The sequence below is a fragment of the Ptychodera flava genome, chromosome 12, assembly GCF_041260155.1.
Source record: "Ptychodera flava strain L36383 chromosome 12, AS_Pfla_20210202, whole genome shotgun sequence".
In the NCBI taxonomy this organism is placed as follows: Eukaryota; Metazoa; Hemichordata; class Enteropneusta; family Ptychoderidae; genus Ptychodera; species Ptychodera flava.
This window is the reverse complement of record NC_091939.1, coordinates 1,871,027-1,891,818: the sequence shown is the minus strand read 5'-3', so window position 1 is coordinate 1,891,818 and position 20,792 is coordinate 1,871,027. Positions and strand designations below refer to the sequence as shown.

The 20,792-nt window shown below is 36.1% G+C and overlaps 1 protein-coding gene across 1 annotated transcript; it reads right to left on the bottom strand.

Annotated features, from left to right (window-relative positions):
• Positions 1-52: 52 nt before the first annotated feature.
• LOC139144682 (potassium channel subfamily K member 18-like) lies at positions 53-19,906 on the bottom strand. The gene is made up of 3 exons (XM_070715407.1): positions 19,794-19,906; positions 12,583-13,182; positions 53-6,192 (listed from the first exon to the last, which is right to left on the bottom strand). The coding sequence occupies exons 2-3, from the start codon at positions 13,016-13,018 to the stop codon at positions 5,549-5,551; spliced, it is 1,080 nt and encodes a 359-aa protein (XP_070571508.1). The 5' UTR covers positions 13,019-13,182; positions 19,794-19,906; the 3' UTR covers positions 53-5,548.
• Positions 19,907-20,792: the final 886 nt, after the last annotated feature.

Genomic DNA, 20,792 nt, shown 5'->3' with positions numbered 1-20,792 from the left:
TTTCTACTCATAGAAGGTGGAAAGTTGACAAAGAAAGCGAAATATTTTCAAAGATGAATTACAGCTTTAATAAGAATTGATAAAGTTACATTATAATCACTCATGGAAAAAGTTTATTTACATAGACGAATAATGCACAATGGGTCCACATTGAATGGGTTTCACAGGCTTCAAAAGACACTAGTATAAGTAAAAGGATAAAATCGCACAAACACCTCAGTTTTGCAGACAGATAACAGAAATCACTGTAATCAAGATTGTGAGGGCAAATAACAAAGTTTACAAACAAAGAATATCACATTTTATTTATTCCATCACATTACTATCTAGGGATTGTCAACAATGTATGACATATTCATGGCAACATAAGAAAATTTGTGTAAATGAATTCAGGGAATGATCAATCGATTTAGAAATGATCAAAAAATTTAATGTATCGAGAATTGAACGATTTAACACGCAAACAAAGGAAAAGTACTCTCTTTGTAAAATCTAACTTCAACACATTAATTGATCGAAACCACGGTCTATGGAATCTATATCTAAACTATTTAAAAACTTTTATGATGGTCACGTGATAAGGCCATACATACATACTCAGTGCATTACGGTTTTATCACCGTCTTCAATACGTGGTGAATAAAGTTTTTCAGTTGCTGAATCTATTCATCATCAGATAAAAACAAAACACAACAAAAAGAACGAACAACCGAACCATATATCTCTTTGTATTACAAACATGGTGTTTATGACAATTCACAACATTGAAACCAAATACGAACGACAAAGACAACGACTTGAACAACTACGAATAATGAAGTTATTTTTTTTTCAAAAATACAACAGCTGGTCTTTCTTGATATCCAAGAGGCAAGTATATACATTCAAGGTGATACTATATTTTATATCGAACATTTTGGTAGAGAGACAAAGCAACTAGTCTCTTGTACTCATGCATCATTGAGTTATACTTTTACATCGATGTAAGTAGTAGAAAGAGCTACTTTAATTTGCTTTTTATCAGAAAGCGACTCCAAATACTAAGCGCCATGAAATTAAAAGACTCAAATTTTCTCCAAAACTTTCTGTCAAAAAACTGTAAATCATTCCCTTTTAATACAAAGAATAAACATCGGGGTCACTGGGCAAAATTTAGTACAAGGTAATCGAATTGCCAAAATGTTTACCGACTCTCTGAATTCAAAATGGCTTCCATTCCTGTGTTAACTCTACAGGGAAAATTAAAAATTCGACTTTCACAAAGGTAAGCCGGTCAAAACTTCAGTGACTCTATGAGTTTCAAAATGAGACGCAACGAAGGGTAGACCAAAATAGACCAAAAGCTTTAAACTGTCCATGGCAATAAAATAATATAGCTTGAATCAACAAACTGGAATTCAAAAGACAGATATCATACGGCAAAACTTAAAAACAGATATTGAATAGTAAACGTGAACTCCAATGAGGAATATTAGATTACAAAATTAGACTCCAATGGCAGATATCAGATACCAAACTACTCTTATAACAGTTATGAAATTGCAAACTTGAACTCTGATAAGAAATATTGAATTAGAAACTTGAACATGAACTCTACTGATAGATATCGCATAGCAAACTTGATCTCTTATGGTAGATGTTGGATTGCAAATTTGAAGGTTGACGAGAGGCATTTGTAAACTTTAACTGTGATGAAGTGTATTGAAAATCAAACTTGAACTGTAATGACAGATATAGGATAGCAAACTTGAACCCTAATGCTAGATCTTGGATTGCAAATTTGAAGGTTGATGAGAGGTATTAGATTGCAATCTTGAATTGTGATGAAGTGTATTGAAAATCAAACTTGAATTATAATGACAGATATAGGATTATGATAGCAAACTTGAACTCTAATGGTAGATATTGGATTGCAAATTTGAAGGTTAACGAGAGGCAATTGTAAACTCTAACTGTGATGAAGTGTATTGAAAAGAAAACTTGAATTATAATGACAGATATCGGATAGCAAACTTGAACTCTAATGGTAGATCTTGGATTGCAAATTTGAAGATTGATGAGAGGCATTTGCAAACTTTAACTGTGATGAAGTGTATTGAAAATCAAACTTGAATTATAGTGACAGATGTAGGATAGCAAACTTGAACTCTAATGGTAGATCTTGGATTGCAAATTTGAAGGTTGATGAGAGGCATTTGTAAACTTTAACTGTGATGAAGCAAATTAACTGTGATAAGCAAACTTGAATTATAATGACAGATATAGGATAGCAAACTTGAATTCTAATGGTAGATATTGGATTGCAAATTTGAAGGTTAACGAGAGGCATTTGTAAACTTTAACTGTGATGAAGTGTATTGAAAAGCAAACTTGAACTGTAATGACAGATATAGGATAGCAAACTTGAACCCTAATGGTAGATCTTGGATTGCAAATTTGAAAGTTGATGAGAGATATTACATTGCAAACTTGAACTGTGATGAAGTGTGTTGAAAAGCAACCTTGAATTATAATGACGGATATAGGATTATGATAGCAAACTTTAATTCTAATGGTAGATCTTGGATTGCAAATTTGAAGGTTGATGAGAGGCATTTGCAAACTTTAACTGTGATGAAGTGTATTGAAAAGCAAACTTGAACTATAATAACAGATATAGGATAGCAAACTTGAACTCTAATGGTAGATCTTGGATTGCAAATTTAAAGGTTGATGAGAGGCATTAGATTGCAAACTTGAACTGTGATGAAGTGTATTGAAAAGCAAACTTGAACTTCAGTGACAGGTATTGGACTATAATGACATATAAGGATCACAATAGTACAGAATACGGAGAATGGTGATGGCGAATAAACCAATGTTAATATTGGTATAGAAATATAGTTTGCAACAGATAAGATCAGGTATATAAATTGATGTTATGAAATCATGAAATTAATTATAAATGTGCAGTTGGGTTGAAGAGTCACAAAGTTCATGTCTTTAAGAGTATCGAAAGACGCTCTTGATTCCTCTTTAGAGCAATTAAATATATTCCCAACCAAACTTTAAAAACTTTATTGATCATTATTACTCATTAGTTTTACCTCAAGTACTTGTCCGTATATCAAAATACGTTTCATTTTCTACCGTTATAGGAAATGTCCTACAATGGACTCGACTGGGGAAAATGAACGAAATCGACAAAAAAGTGAGTGAATCGGCAAGTGTAACTGTTTCTACGAGCTCCCTAATTTTATGTCATTTGTGACAGGCATCATCAAAGTTCAGAAATATGTGTAGAATTTCTGTTTTGAAATTTTCTTTCTCAAACAGAAACAATCAATTCTCTTCGACGTAAAGTATATTTACTGGCACGAAATATCGATCAATGTTGCCAATTAAAATAAATGGTGTACTGGTGTCATCTAATAATATCGTCTTTGTGGAAACGCTGATATTTACTTTGTTAATCAGCGCAAAACTAAACAACTTTAACGATTTGTTGCGGTAGGATTAATCCGTACTTTACATTTAATAGATTAATTTCAATCATAATAGAGCCATACAGACTGTGTTAGAATTCGAACTGTGATAGCCAAAGTATCACGTTACGCTTTGAACGAATCTGTTGTAAATTGCGACCAGTCAATATTCCAATTTATTCTTTCAAATAGAAACTAGAAATTTGGCTAATAATCATTTTGACGTTTCCGCTGTGTCGATGAAGTACCTTTTGACTCTTTTCGAAATTTACGGGTTTCATGAAGCAGCGGATTTGAACGCAACCAGTATTTACGATATGAACGGATAAGGCTTTATTGTCGTGAGTCATCAAAGAATAATCATAAGTTTAAACATCTAAACGTTCCGTTACTTTTCGGCGATAAAACGCGGAGAAAACTCCTAATCGATGAAGCGGTTTGAAAATCAATTGAAGGTATCCATGAAGTGGTTTGAAAATCCATTGAAGGTATATGCCACCGAAACCCCCTCATTATAGGGAAATGGTTCATTGGATAAACGTATGTTCTACCGTCATTTCTTTATGCGGTCATCAATAGAGCTGCCAAACATTCCGAACAAACTACGTATCACAAGGACCAAAGATAATCAGTTATAGGACACCATTATACTGTCACAATATCAAGGACACATGAATACCAACCTTTATCCTAATTGCTACAGTTCTAAAGTTAGTCGTCTATAGAATTCACTCCCTGCTCATCTTGTCTCTACCCACTCCTTGTCTAGATAAATCTTTTGAATCGGATCTAACAGCCGATTTGAACCTGTTTTTACACTTTCCTTTCATTTTGGGCCATTGTTAATCTTTTTTGTGGTCCCACCAGGCCCCTTAATCTCAGTTTGAATATATGCAGCCTGAACAAGTGAATTCGTGAAAATTTGATAACTTGCTACAAATTCGAATTAACATTTTTAAACAAAGATAGGTCTAACTTGTAAAAGCCATCTCAATTTCAATATCTTAAATACAACTTTATAGTAATCTACCAGTAAGTACTTTCAGAAAGGTAGCTTCTTGCATAATAATGTGATTGTGACAGTGTTCCACCATCAGTGTAGCCTCTTCTGTCAAGAAAAAAGTTTATGATTCAAAGATTGTCCTAAAAAGTACGTGTGCGTAGGAAATGTAAGAAGAATGTAAAAAAACGGACAGTCTTGTAGTCCTTTTCCAGTCATCTTTCAGTATTATGTTTCCACAAACTCGCGTAGCATCTGGGCGTTTTCAAGTTGTCAAGATCACTGACTAGTTCTACTCTGTAAGCAACCCTTCTTTGCTCGTTGTTACTGTTACTGCGCACAAAGGCTGCATGACTTTCGATGTCGAACAATTGTATGTATTGCTCACGTTTGTTTAGCAGCCTGTGCAGTATTCACTGTCTCTGTCAGTGACTTTTACGATCTCGAGTTGAAAATTTGACACAGATCCCATAGCGAAACAGTTTATATTTTTTCTAAGATGTATATTCATCCTAAATGTTTGCAAAACCAACATATAACGTTCCCTATTTATCAAAACTTCCGTCCGTGGAATAATTTGACTGTCACTCAATAATACACGTACATTCATGTTCAGATGAACGAATTCGATGAAAGAGCTTGCAGGTGACTTCGACTTTTATACCAAGTTTCAAAATCTTCACCACAGACAGTGGTTTTATCTTACCTCAGTTGTTTTGTTTGTCTCCAAACGTTAATAGTTACTTCACAGCCATCAACAAACGATCAAGTCGGAATGCGCATGTTTCTACAGCAATAAGGCTGTTCTGCATTTTGAAGGTGCAGTGCTATCACGTGACTAGCAAAGCTATGTGACAATGTTAAAAAAAGTTTTACTCATACATTTTTATTGTTCATTTCTGATATGTGTTAGACTGAGTGTTTTCTATCTATGAAGGTCATTACCCTTTGTCTTTATAAATAAGGCATCTTTGAGAAATGCCTTTCATTTAGCATGCCCGTGTTTATTACGTCATGGATGTCAACCATATATAACACAGTAAGATGACGCAAAGCACATTCATAACACGTCATCGTTGTTTTTCTACTCTTCCTCTTCTTCCTTGACGAGACCGATCGCTTTGCCAACCGATGTTGCCAGGGAAACGAACCTCTCCGTCAAGAGTGTGATGCACATAGAGACGACGGCCAAGCCAACGAGTGTATATAAAGCAGAGATCGACAGGAACACTGTATCAGAGAGATCATCAATGATTAAGTCACCAAATCCGACCGTGCTCAGCGTGATGAAGGAGAAATAGAAGGCCTCCAGGTATCCCCACTCCATGTAGAAAGAAAACAGCAGCATGCCAAGACAGTTGTAGCCCGTCAACATCATCAGAATAACTATGATCGGTACTTGCATATTCTTGGTCACCTCTTCATCCCGTTTGCGTTCTTCCACTGCGATGTCGCGTATGTTGACTTGTCTCTCGGCGCTGGGCGGCCGAGAAATGCTCACTTTCTCTGGTTTCAGATTCTTGTCAGCCCACTTGCCATCCTTCGAGTCGATCGGCCTCACTTTTGCCTTCTTCTTACAGGCGGAGCCCACACAGGCACATTTGGCGACGTCGGCCATTATGGTACCTATGTTGATGAGCACGACGAACATCAATGGGATACCAAACGTTGCATATATCATACAGAATATACGACCACCCATCGTTACAGGCGCTATATAACCATAACCTGAAAACACACAAGATAACAATAGTAAAAAAGAATCCGTCATAACATTGTCTTTACTAGCCAAATGACTTATGACATGTACTCTAGTGTGCAGGTGTCAACTCCTCAGAGGAAATACTTGAGGTAAATATACAGGGCATTTATAAAAATTAAATCTGGTAGAAAGGTTTGATGTCGGTAAATTTCGCACATCAAAGGCGAAAGAAATTATGTACTTGTATCATATTTACGCAATATTTATGTACTTAAAATATATATTAAGAAATGTGAGCTCGTTTTTGCCATGCACTTACAAACAAGACTGTCAGAGAGCGAATTGCTTCAGTGAATGTTAACGTCAGAGGAAGTAAGTCATTTGCATCCATAATATATATGCAAATTATATAATATATATACATATATATATATATATATATATATATATATATATATATATATATATATATATATATATATTATGTGTGTATAATTACGTAAGTTAGTTATTTACTTCTATGTGTAATTTGATAAAATATATAATATAAATGAGAGTATATTTGTGAATATGTGAATATATATATACATATACATACTCATATATACATATATTAATAAACATATATACATATATTTATACACATATAGTGTACATATACAATTCACGCCAATTTAACAAGAATTTTAGGTTTATATATACACTACTTTCAAACAAGCATGTGCAAAATTGGCTCAACTCCATTGATGGAGTTCACGTCAGTTGAAGTTGGAAAACAGAGACGGATCGTGCACTCTTTCGTATTTAAGAAGACATCTGTGGAGCTCTTACACTATTTGTCGGTTGTACTGCCCTTGCCTAGTGCCTTGTCATTACAGACTGAAAATTATCAATATAAAACACGCTGGTGAACTTACATTAACGCTGTCCTAAACAGACAATAACATGAACTTAATATTCTAGATCGACGCATAATACAATGAGAGGCAGATATTTACACTAACGAGAACATTTTCCTCAGACATGGTTGCTATGCCGATCGTGTTCAAACACAGTATTAAGGCGGAATGTGTCACGTGCTGTTATTGCCTTCGCTTGTCATCGTCGATGTATGTCCGTGCCCTAAATAATCGGAGAATCCTGTGACGGTTTTAATGAGGTGACTACAGACTGTAATTGCTCTGTTGAGTTCACACGTACATGGCTATACCGTGATGCCTTGCGAACGTCATGAGATTTACAGATAGATCGTTTCAAGTTGCAATCGTATTGTCTGAACTGTTTGACTGATTAGAGGGGAAAACTCCAAACACAACACGTGAAGACACAGACGAGTCAAGGTGCACTGCTTAGTCGTATTTGCATGCATTTTCAATTATATCAAATAGGACGAATTAAATTTGTACTCATCGTCGCAAATCGACTGAACACCACATAGGGCTCAGAATTATTTATGTACAGTCGTCTCCAAAAGCGTCTCATGTCACACAACTGACGCTGAGCCTCTTCACCTAGCATTGTTCAAGTTTTAACCAGAGCGCACGACTTCAAAGTTTTGATCAAGTAACTTTAATAGTGGAGAGTCCATTTATAATTTGCCGGCGATGTCAATTTTCAGATACTATACTCTCCATATTTCTAATTTTGCATTCATTCAAGCTACACTTTCTAATAAACACATATCGAACACAGATATCCATTTTCTGAGAAACGAAAATTCTAACTTAGAGAAAAATCGAAATTCTGACTCATGGTAAACTTCAAGACATCGTTGTTATGCTATGGGCTTTACGTCATCGTATTTCAGATGACGTTTCCATGGCGATTCAGAGCGTCGATAAAACTGATGATGGAATCGATACTCTTTGCTACTTGCTTTGTGCTACCTCGTCAACCTGATTCATTCTGCCAAAGCACGAGCAAACATAATTCCAGGGCATCAATACGCAGTTTATTAAATATGAGACATAGTCACGTGATTCCAGAGACAAGGTGCCCTTGCAGTACACTGATTACAGTCTACATACTCTTTCATTTCTAGGTTAGTTGTAGTGTCTTTTTATGCCAAGTATAAGTACGAGGAAACAGATGAAAGTGCGTAAAAATTATCAAAAAACAAAAATGCCTGTTTCAGGTTGTCAGCACTCGTCTTTCGTAGATTGTTGGTTATGTTTCAGTCCTCTCCAAAAACAACAAAGGATTTCCTCCAATGTCAGACTGCCAACATTTCCAAGCAGCTCTTTCAGTTTATATTTATAGGATCTTGAGACTAGTATTCCTTTCCCCTTGAAAAGTAACACTTTTACCGGAACAAAACGAACAGTAATGTGTCACACAAAAGCTAAATACCTTACGGCAATCTGGTTCTGTAATGTCATGTCAGACCATCCGACCAAACATTCTGAACGAGAAGATATTTTCTTCGGTCACTGTAAGGCGATATTTACGATGAATAAGTTGTCTGAGCAAAATCCTATCAGTTTTCTAATAAGACTGTCAAAGTCAGCTATAAAAGAGTGAAAGTACATCAACCGTTTCCTCCCATTGCGATGGTCATCAAAACATTAGATTGCTTTGCGAATCGTACGCAATATTTTTTTTGACCAAGAAGCGACTCTATACACGGCATAATAGCGATAACCTGTCCTTTAGCGAGTTATTCTGTGCACACGATTTGAAAAGTGCATATAACACCAATTCAACTCTGATTTATATTCCATTTCAAACATCCTTTAAAAAGTTAATTTCCGTTCGCTGGAAATAGCACCTTCATTCTAAAGAGACAATACATCTAAACATTCTCAAATGAAATTAATCTTTGCAGAATTCAGAACAGTACACGCATTAAAGGATAAGATCATCCGATTTGAATTTCACGGTCCGAAACCTCGTTCTCTTCAAATTTGAAATTAGTTGTTCTTGATACAGTTTTAGATATTATTAAGGGTAGTCCGTTTCGCAGATAATCTACTCAGTTACACTGAAATCCAGTCAGAGAAATCGTATGTATGGGTCTATTAAAATGTACGTTAACACGAGTCGGAGAAATTCGACAGTTCTGATGTTTCCAAGAGCAACGAAATGGCAGAGGCGCATCTGAACGATTCAAGTAATAGTACAAATATGTCATAAATAACTGAATTTTTATGGATTCTGTCGAACAGGTGTAACAGCAAGTCAAGGCTAGACAGAAGCGTTGTATGAATGTTAAATGATGGCATTTTCTTTTTATTTATAGATTTTTTGATTTCAAGAATGTTTTTTTCTTGTAAACAATTTTCTTGCAAAATCAGCAAATAGTCATACTTTGTTACAAATGCAGCGATTATCCACCATCGCCAGAAACATTTGCAAACGCGTATTTACTCCTTCGACGACCTTCCATGATGAATTACATGTGTTAACTTTTAGAATCCGCAACAATTACTAGTGCCAGAAATTAATCTGGGCTCTTGTGCGAACTGCCGTCAGATGCACGTGACACGTTGAAGATTCGAGCAAACACATTTTCTAATTATGAAAACTCGTGAAGACGACCTCGACGACAATGTAACGTTACATAACAAATTGATCAAATAATGTGCCAAAGTAATAACATTTAATCAACAAAACTAATACCGAGATGAGTTGTGAATGACTTTTGACTGAAAATAAAATGCCAATAAGTAAGATTAGATTATTTCAAAGCCATGCAATCGTTGTGTTATTTAAATTTTGTTAAATCGATAAACGTTCTGTTTTTAATTTAACTAAATCGCCGTCTCTAACTGCGCGAAGTACATAATGAACGAAGTTTACGTTCTGGTCCGGCTCATAACACACTCTGCCAAAGTCGACGGGTCCTGGCACAATACTTTGAACTACTAAAAGCTTGCCTGATTCTTCTTTGAAATATATTCCCGTTAGAAAAGAATGGCGATGCTTAATACAGGATTTCATAATGGCAAATTATGTAAGGTTTGTTCATTTAAAACATATATGAGACTTTTAGAATATCTAACATTTCTCATATTCCATGCAGTTTAGATGAATATTGATCATTTCTGATCATGAGTTAAATTTGTAAAGCCATGCGCACATGGTTTTGCTGTGACAACCATCTTTGATATGTCGTTATATGACGTTATATGTAAACATTACGTAGACACACGTTGTTGCAAAAACTGTTATTATAGGTAACGTATTTTATCACATGCTTCTCTGCTAAATTGCAATAATCTGTAGAGCTCGTAGTCATATCTAAATCATACATGGTCATGAAGCAGGTTTCTCGTCTTCGCCCCAAGCTTTCTTAATCTACTGAGTACAGCCATTAGCTATGCATGCAGTAACCCCTTTTGAGCTTGTCAGACGTTTCCGTCAAGTTGTGATGGAATACTTTGCCTTTGATATGACGATTACGAGGCACGTTGTCGAAATAACGTTAAGGATTCCGTGTATAGTGCTCCAGAGAACGTGTTATGTGCCGAAAATCATGCTGGGTAATTATTAGAACCGTATGTGTACGCAGTATTTTGTGAGATCTTTAACGGTCTGTTTACATTTTAGTGTCAAAAGCTCACAGCAAGCATTTTTTTGTAATTTTCCAAACGGGAAGTACTTGTTAAGTTGAGTCTGTTTACAAGTAACCATGGGAACAAGTGTTTCTGCAGCTTTCTGCAGCTTTCTGGCAACTTGAAAAACATACTACGCATGCAATTTAATGTCTTCCTTATAGATGATATGGCCTCTTTAATGATGGCACATCTTCAGATTTCCACTCGTGGCTGGATGGAGAGGAAGGAATGAGACAAGCTGATGGAGAAATTACCCAAACCATGTATCCTACGTCAACAAATTGTTTTGAAAGGAGAATCAATGCCTACCTAACAACGAGATCGTTTCATTATTGCAACGCACTTATTGATTACATCATTTTACTAATGAATTAAATTCAGTTTTCTTGTGTTATTTGACTACATTCCACGGCGTCTTACTATTAGTAATCTCCATAGATTTCAATCAGTGGAGGCCGGAAGTTCCCCACCTCTTGTTTCTCTCAGCGAGACGTGGTTGATTTGAAATCCAATACGCGTGTATTCACCATTTCATCCTGTATCGATCCCCTCTGCCTATTGACGCTTTGAATGCGGACAATATCGACAGCGAGTGTGTATCTATTCATGGCGAACTATTTATCAAAATGCGGCACGATTTCAATAGACAGTCAATAACGCAGCGACACGTTTCAGTGTTAAGTAAATCTGATAAAAGTAAACACAAGTATGGCAAATAATTACGATATGGATCATTCGAAATATTAAATCAACATTACTCAGTATTGTGCAACATTTTTTGCGAACAAGTTTCAAATCCCACCAAAGTCTACTGCTAGTCAATTTGTCGCTATGTGGTGGCTACAATTGCTTTGTGCGCACTGGTTTGGACTAGTAATTTTTAGTAGTTTTATATTTGCCTGACATTTTATTCTATGAAAATTCCTGGAAGTGATCACAAAAAGAGAAGCCGAAACGTACCAACGTTTATGTACCTTTCAAATGCCAAAAATTGCTTCTTTCACGTTTATCTATTTTGATATCATATCGCTAACATTGTTTCAATACTCCACGTGTTAATGATGCAAGGATATGCTCACATTGGACATTTGCTATCTTGCAAGCGTTACCAGAGATGTAACTTAAATGTGGTGTCGAACAACTTTCTTGCTTTAGCGTTAGCGTTACATAATCTGTGCCGCTCACCGTGAAATTGTGAAGGTTTAGGAATAAATATCACGTTTGTGACGAAACATTTAGTTCGATTACTCCCATGTTGTCTTTTTTTTAATTACTCTAAAGGAACAGTATCGGCATATTGACTTTATTTTTTGTACTTTTGAAGCGATTTATTTATGCTGCAAGGTGAAAGTTATGCATTTATTTACGGTCTAATCTCTAATCTGACCACATTGTGATTACAGCCAGACTATCGGATACATAGCATACTGGGTCGTGGCCGGAGGCGGCAGGGATCGAAGCGGCCCCTGAAATTTTGTAAATTTGTAAATTTGAATCATGGAAATTTATCCAAATTACCCAAATCCTAGCAAAGCTAGGTTCTGTCCCCTTGGCAATTTGGTAGGACTACGGCCCTGGCATGTAACTATGTATGGCCATGAGGAGTAATTAAGTTTGCGGGGAGAAAGACGCTGTGATTTCAGTAAAACCACTTTCATGTTGGATAAAGGTTTATGCCATTCAGCAATAGACAACACTCATGATGAGTATATATTTGTTGGCTATCTTAAACACGCTAGGAGACCCAACCACTGATATGAAGCGGGGCGCGTTTTTCGTTTTGTTTTACACTACGTAATGTTGGAGAAGGAATGAAGTGCGACAGCAAAGAACCATTTGACTAAAACATGTATGACTTACCAATACTGGTTGTCACCGTCGTGCAGAATACCAGCGACCCAAGAAAACTCCACGGGTCTTTTTCAGTCTCTAAGTAAGTCTGATGCTGGCTGTACAAACTTGTGTAGTTGTCCAACAAATCCTGCATCGCGTCGGTCCAATTCTCTTTTCCCATTGCATCGAACACTGTCATATTCCAAACCGTGTCAAGGAAATTCGAAGTCTCGTTAATGATGTCTATGAATTCCATTTCTTCCATATTCTCACCTTCTAACATCATAAAAGCGTAGGCTCCCATGACAGTATAGCCAACCAATAAACAAAGCAAACCGATGTTTGAAAAGATGAATTTGAAAAATTTACGCAGAAATCTGCTGCACGCTCCTCCCTTTTTGTCCTTTTTCTTCTTTCCGATGATGGCGTCTTTGGAACCCATTTTGTCCGATTTTGCCGCCATTTCGTAGAAGGATTTAGAGTTCCAGTGATCCTCAGCAGGAAATTCTTATAACACCTTTGGTCTTCAGATGTATGTGAGTTGAAAAGCCTTGGTTGGTCACAATGTGGTCAGCGTGAAGTGAAGTCAAACATCGCCTGGTTTCTTTATTTTGCCAGTTGGCTTTCCTGCAATGATAAGATGCAAATAATTGAAGAAAAAAAAATATTGTACTTGAGATTATTGTCTGTAAGACCTGATGAGACTAAAGAGCACCTAGCTTGTATGAAGGACTGATATTTCTGTAAATCTGAACCCCTGAATATTAGTATTCGAATAGAAATTACTCTAAGACTTTGAAGGAAATGTTTATATTCACATACCCAGTGTCATTCTGTCATATATCAGCTATATATGTATAAGTATACACAAATAACTTGTTCATTAATGAAAGAAATCTCACATATGAGTTAGTCAATAAATTTCCTTGGCATATTGCAATTTCTTTTCAATTCATTTATAAATTTGTGATCTCAAGCAGCTGCACCGACAATAGCTTTCAACACGAGAGATCTCGCACATGACATGCAGTTGATGCATAGTTGAACTGAATAGTGAAAAACTGTCTTTTAGCACATCATCACCTGCAAACTTGCAATGGCCTAACAGAATAGCCACCAATCACTTTTAAAAGCTTCATCGGTAAAATACATCAAAGAGCAAAAGCACTGCAGTGGAAAGAGGCAGTGTTGATGATAAACATGTAAATAATCTAGTAGGTGTTCTTTAAACGTAACATAGAAAAAAACAAACTATGAGATCTGTGTTTGATTTCAGAGGCATCCACAAGTTGTCACACTTGTCATGGCACAGCAAAAATCCCTTCAAATGTTCAGAACTACCCACGGTGTAAACGAAGCCCTTCGTGTCATTTATATTCCTCTTTTTGAAAAAAACCCTAAATTAATGTTACTGTACAAGTGTCAAGATATACGATGACTAAGAATTAACGCAAGTAGAATAAAAACAGCATCTGGCTTTTTCACGTCTCTCCGTTGCTATGGCGATATATATTATAATACCCGCCAGGCCGGTTTCGAGTGTTATAGAAAATGTTGGTTCTAAAACATTCAGGATATAGTTACTTTTCCTTGGAACACTGGATCTGCCGGCGGTTTAATCCATGAAAATGCATCGATCGTCAGGGAAAGGCAAACACTCAGGAATAGTAGACGGTTTCATAGATTTAATATGACAATTGATGTATTACATTTCAAAATGGCAATATTGGACATCAGGATTTTTTGAAACGTGATTTTGGCACTGTATCAAAGATACTCACGCCATAACGCCTGCAGATGTTGTACTTTATGGAAGTTTGTCAGTGTGTACTCCTTCTCTAAATGGATCTTTATCGATTTTCCACTTAATACCTCTGGAAAGCTAAACTCTGAAATAGGTCACTTCACATCGATCACAGTCCGTTATATGCCATAGAAACAAACCTTTGCCCGTTGTTTGATCATAAGGAATTACACACACCACAAAAGCCATCAAAAATCTTTCCAAAATGGGTTTTAATATTATGTTTTATATTACTGTAACAAGTGTTGCGTTATCTTCATGTTAATACAATTACTTATTACGTTAAAGATATTTACTATGTAAATAGCCGTGATGCGTGCAGTAATATTCGTTGCATAATTGTAAGAAAATTGGCAATAAACATTTTAAGTGTCAGTTATCAAGATTTATATTCTTATAACAACATTACTTTACAGTTAGTTGATTATATTATTATTAATGTTATATTACGTTTTAATTAATTGTGTATGTTTAATGAAATAACATATTCCAGCATATGCTGTAAATGTAGTTGAACACTCAGATGTGGGATAATGTTGAATAGAGAAAAAGACAACGAACATGGGCTGACAAAACGTGATTTCTCAGAGGTACGCTGCTATACGTTTCTATTTGTAGTCTGCAACAAGCAGAAGGAACCCCAGCCTACGAAAAATTAATACCTTAAGTGATTTATTCTTCAAGCACGCCACATAAAACGATCTCAGTTGCTTGAGGACTTATTGCGTTCACAACTGCAGTTAGAATGTAAGAGGCAAAGTAAACATTCCGTGTATAATGTGAAAAGAATGAAAAGAAAACAATTCATAGACGATTTCAAAACAATTACAAAGACATGGTAACAAGAAACAATATCGAATAAAATTGATTCAATCTTATAGATCGTAAAAAGATCGAAACTTTAGAAACACTCTGAAAACTTTCAATGCTCTGATACATAAGTAGTTGGTAAACATATAAAATCTTAAATTCTTACACGGGAATAAATGAAGGAAAATCGATCAAAAACATTGAAGTCGCTATCGAAATTATTAAAATGCTTTCTTTCTCTGTGATCAGCTGCACTCTATGGCACGAATACTTTACTTCGTTTCAGAAAATAAAAAGTTAGGTTTGCCACTACATATGTGCAACCAGGGACGTAACCTGTGGGATAAGTGCCCCGCCCCCCGGAATTTTTAACACCGTCATAAGTACATTTATGTAGTTTACCCAAATCCTAGCTAAGTTAGGGTGTGCCCACCTCCTTTTCGACTTTGGATAAATTTATCGGCGTCACAGTACAACGACATCTATGTGTTAGGTCGAGTTTATGCAAATGAGTTTAAGGAAAGCGGACACAACCATGCATCTCGATAATTCTGTAACATACAGAAAATTCAACCTCAAATGGAGCACAGTAGTGCACCATGACAACCGAACATGATGTTAAGGACTCAATTGATCGGACCTTCGGGAATGATCTTTTGTATTTAAGTTTCGGAATTTTCAGGATATTTCTCTGGTATTCAAGGTCAAACTTCATTGGGACTGATTTGTATATGAACTGAAACTCGACCAAAGATCAGTAACCACTGTAATTACTTCACAATATGTTGCCAAGTTACTCGATTTTAGAGTACAAACACTCCGTCAAAACGTCATTCATTCCCTCATAAGGGGAAGTACGCTACAGATATTGCGCTATTCATAACTTAAGTTTAAGGTCATCGCTTTATCACACAGCCAATGACTCCTTGTAGCGATGGCATTGTAGTGAAATGTGACTGAACAGTCAATAAGCTGTTAGAACAAGTTTAATGTACTAATAACATTTACACAAACAGTAATTTTCATGTAGGCACCTCACTTGAGATTGATTAATGGTCTAATAATTTTGAGAGAGAGAGAGAGAGAGAGAGAGAGAGAGAGAGAGAGAGAGAGAGAGAGAGAGAGAGAGAGAGAGGGGGGAAGGGAGAGATAGGGAGGGAGACAAGTTGACTATGAATCAGCCTTGAATGGAAATATCTTTTTTTTCAATACCCCCCCCCCCCAGGTGAAACACCAGACACCGATACAGCAAGCCGGTGATAACGATGTTGTACTTCGTTCACAAATGCATTTACTCTGCTGCGTAAAGCCGTTGAGTTGAATTCAATGGGATACAATACCAGGAATATCACGGTAATACGGTAAAATAGCGGATGTAATAGTCTTGACTCTACGAATCATTACAAATTTTACGCAAATACATGCATGATAACAAAATAGAAGTCATTACTTTACGTCTGAATGTTGAATGTTAGCTGTTAAAAGCCTGGCAATATCTTTTCATGGATGTTTTGGAAAACCTTGTGTAAATGCAAATCATCAAAAAGCGCAAACAATATGTATTTCTCTGTTTGGCTCACTAATATGTTTAAGGTTTGCTAAATTGCACATAATTTCATACTGCTGTAGTGTTGACCGTGTGAGTGTTAGTGGAATAAATCATTTTGAAAATCTTACTGGTATACGGCTTGCTTGAACGTTTGACAGAATTACCTCCTTTTAAATGGGCGGTTATGAGGAATGTATAATTGTGTTTTCCCTGAATATAAATAATAATAAATAATAATTATCTTCATGGAAGGATATTATACAAAAAGTATGCAATCCCATAGACTTTAAAAAATACACAACATACAATAAGAGGTGATAGGCGGTAGTAAAAAAATAAATGAAAATTTAAAGGGATGAAGTCGCTCTTTTTTACTTCTTAGGAGATATCAAGAAAACATGGCATACTTGCACCAAGTCACTCAGTGTACACAATAATTTTTCGGTACGGACCGTAAAATGTTTTACTGAATGTATTCTTGTCTGCGAGCAGATGGGAGGTTAAGCTCGTTTCAAGAAAAATTCATGAAAAAAAGGTTAAGTACCAATTGTATCCCTTTAGTTTATATCTGTATTTAAAGAACGCAAAGCCTATTGTGCTTGAATATTTCCACCTAGCATAAGTGCTTTAGCCATTTTCAGAAAGTCAACGCAGATCAGACAAAAAAATAGCGTACCAATAAGCCTACTTATCAAACAAATATTGTATGCCCCTGGCTTAAGTGGTATCGGTATGAAGGGTTTGTATTTAGACAAACCACTAACGGCGTTGCAATCTAATTCCTGCCTGTCACCTTCAATTTAGTTTTTTGTTTTAATTTGGCTGAGTCATATTCCACGTTTTCCTCTCGTTCGAGGCCTACAGAGAGCAAAACGTGCAGGGAAAAAGATTCTACCAGAACTTGTAGGCAGTTAGATTATGAAACTAAGAAGAAGATATGCCCGAATTATTTCAAACGATTTTTAGAAACAATAGAAAGTAATTTATAATTCCTCGACGAAAGTGTGTTATCATTCAGAACAATTAACATTGTTGTTGCCTCTGTTCTTGTACGAAGACAAAGTCACGCGAACATAAATATCAGCATATAAATACAATAACATAAACATAATATATAAATATCAGCAAAGACATTTTTGGATCTCTTTTTTCGAACGAATCGTATTTAAATTATCATAAGAAACGCGCATGTTCAGTCATTGAAATTTTTCATGTCAAATATGTTGTCCATAACAAACTGTCACGGGATTCAGTTTATTATCACAAGCATAAATTCGGCGTAATGAAGCGGCTCGTACTGTCCTTTTATAATTAGGAAGTTTTGGTATTCACATAGACAATAGCAACTGTCTTCTGTTTTCACAAACTTCTGTCCTCTACTGAATCAGTAGATAGCCTTTTGCATAAACTCATTGAAGAGGAAGCAGAAGATCATAGTCATTTTTTTCAAGAAATCATGACATGCTCTCAGGGAATACAAAATGCACCGTGACTTACAAAATCCCTCACTTTTAAAGAAAATTAGCCCATTTCACAAAAACTTACATCTTTTCTACTGCACCAAAGCACTTGGAACTCATAATTAAAAACTATCTACTGTTGATTGACCAATCAGAGTGCTCAATTCAGGGTGTTTTATTTACTCATAAAGCCTTGGTCACCAAATTCCAGAAACGAATGACAGCGCCGTAGTAAAGTACTGTCCAATCAAAAGTGAACATGTCATATTCTGTAGACATCTGGTACGTTTTAATATTCAAATTTGGTAACACAGTGGAAACCAGCTGCAACACAAAATCTGCTGTGCCCTAGGGCATTTATATAATGTGCCCTAGGGCATTTATAGGATGTTCCATTACATTAGAAGGCTATTTCACAAATAAAAGTTTTAATTCATATCCTAAAACATGTTACATTGACAAAGGGGATGGTTGACGTAAACACATTGAAAACGAAAATATATCAGTTGGGGGCGATAGTTTTTAAGTCGGATAAAACCCTCGTACTCGGGCTCTTCTGGTATATAAAGTCCAACCCTACGATAAAATGTCTCGGCCTGCGGCCTCGACATTTTATCGTTGGGTTGGACTTTATATACCAGAAGAGCCCTCGTACTCGGGCTTTATCCTATACTAAAAAGATAACGCTTTTTTCTGTAGGAAGATTTAAATCGTATCTAATTTTGCATCGTTTAGATATGAAAGATAAAGACATTTTAAAGTAGCTGAAATATCTCATATGAGGACGTGTTCAGCTGATGTAACTAATCAAACCTCCTTGTTTGTCCAAACGGTATCTTCCAAATATAGGAAAAATGAGAGTAAGAATAGAAATGACATAAAATGTTATGTCCCAGTAGGTCGACCAGAGCAACACGTTAGTGATGCAGTGTGAGCTGTGTTGTCATTAGAATAATTTGCAATTTTGCTCTTAAACCTAAACATGTATTTACTTCTTGTAGCGGGAATTCAAACTTGATGGAACGATTGATTAAATCTCTCTCTCTCTCTCTCTCTCTCTCTCTCTCTCTCTCTCTCTCTCTCTCTGCTCTTCGTTGGCATATAGTATTTTAGCAGAGAACACAACAAGTTAGCACGGCACTGGAGTAAAAGAACACAAGATTCAAGCGATAATAATAATGAGAAGTAGATAACATTACCGATATTAATGGAAGTTTAATTTTTTAAATTTTGGAAACGTATTGTTCTCAGTCAGAAAGCATGTTTGATTGAAGCATATAGTCAAGTTATAATACTACATAAACTAGACACAAAACTGATATCTTAATTGACAAAACATAATTTGTTGTGAAAGTGCCATGTCAGTTATGCTCCATCACAGTTTGCATGTGACGCCTCTCTTAAATGCAACAACATGTTAAAGTTTTAATGTATCAACATAAGCGAAGATGCTACGATTCCTTGTTTGCTAGTAACATTTGTTCAAACAATGAGACGAAAGTGACAAACTATTTTAGAATTATTTTGAAAATATATTCAACATTGTATTTGTATATAATAATTATTAGTTAGCCATGCAAGCAACTCAAATTGCACCGTAATCATCAGAACTCACCTTTGGATCCTCGTAAATGCACAAACTGTCAAATTTACCGACGTTGCCTGCAATCGTCAGGGATAATGAGACGGGACACAGCACATCTGTTACACCTGTTGGCCGCGTCTTGTTTCCTAAAGTGACTTCTTGTCAAGGCAATCACAACTCACTCTGGCCGTGTGCAAAATTTTTACACAACGTTTCCAAAGCAACCGGGGCGTCGCTTTTGTACGAAAAGGATCTGCTTGCCGGGAATAAATAATGATGACGTTTGGTTGCTATGGTAATTTTCTCCTACGCATTAAACTGAAAAGATTCGCTTAAACGTGGTAGTAGATCGATTGCCGAGAAACATTGTTCATTATTACCATGAAATGATGTTCACTTGTTTCCGTCAAACAACTGAAAGTGCAGTTTTCATAACTCTGTAAATTTGGTTGCAGTAATTTATTCACATGTTTACAATAAAACAGGCTGTGAAACCGCCGTAAAAAGAAACCCCTTATCGCATCACTACAGCAGCGACTTTAGAATGCAATCAATATTCCTGTGGTTTTCTATATGCAAGCTACAGGTACTTATGAAGTCTGTCTAGATTGCAACTATTATACCACGAAGATGGATTGCATATTCATAGGGTTTCATGCTTCAATTCGCAAAGGAAGTCACGATTTAGAAGTCTACATTTTGAAATGAGCAGACGAAAGTTGAAGTGAAACGTGCAGATTTCGGAAAACGAAGAACAGTGTCCCTTGAGCCGACAATGTTTGTATTTCATTGTGTTATTTCTGTTTATATAATCGACGTAAATAATTGTTTCACGTGATAATACGGTAGTTTCAACTGGGTTCGAAATCACAATGTACGGTACCCAATCACCTGGCGGAGAAGCCACAGAAAAACCGCTCGGCCAAATTCCCAATCTCAAAAAGATTGGTTCAATAACCGAGCTAAGTTGTTATAAGAGTTTGGAAAGAAATTTGAGTGCTTGATAATGCATGAAACTCTTAATGCACG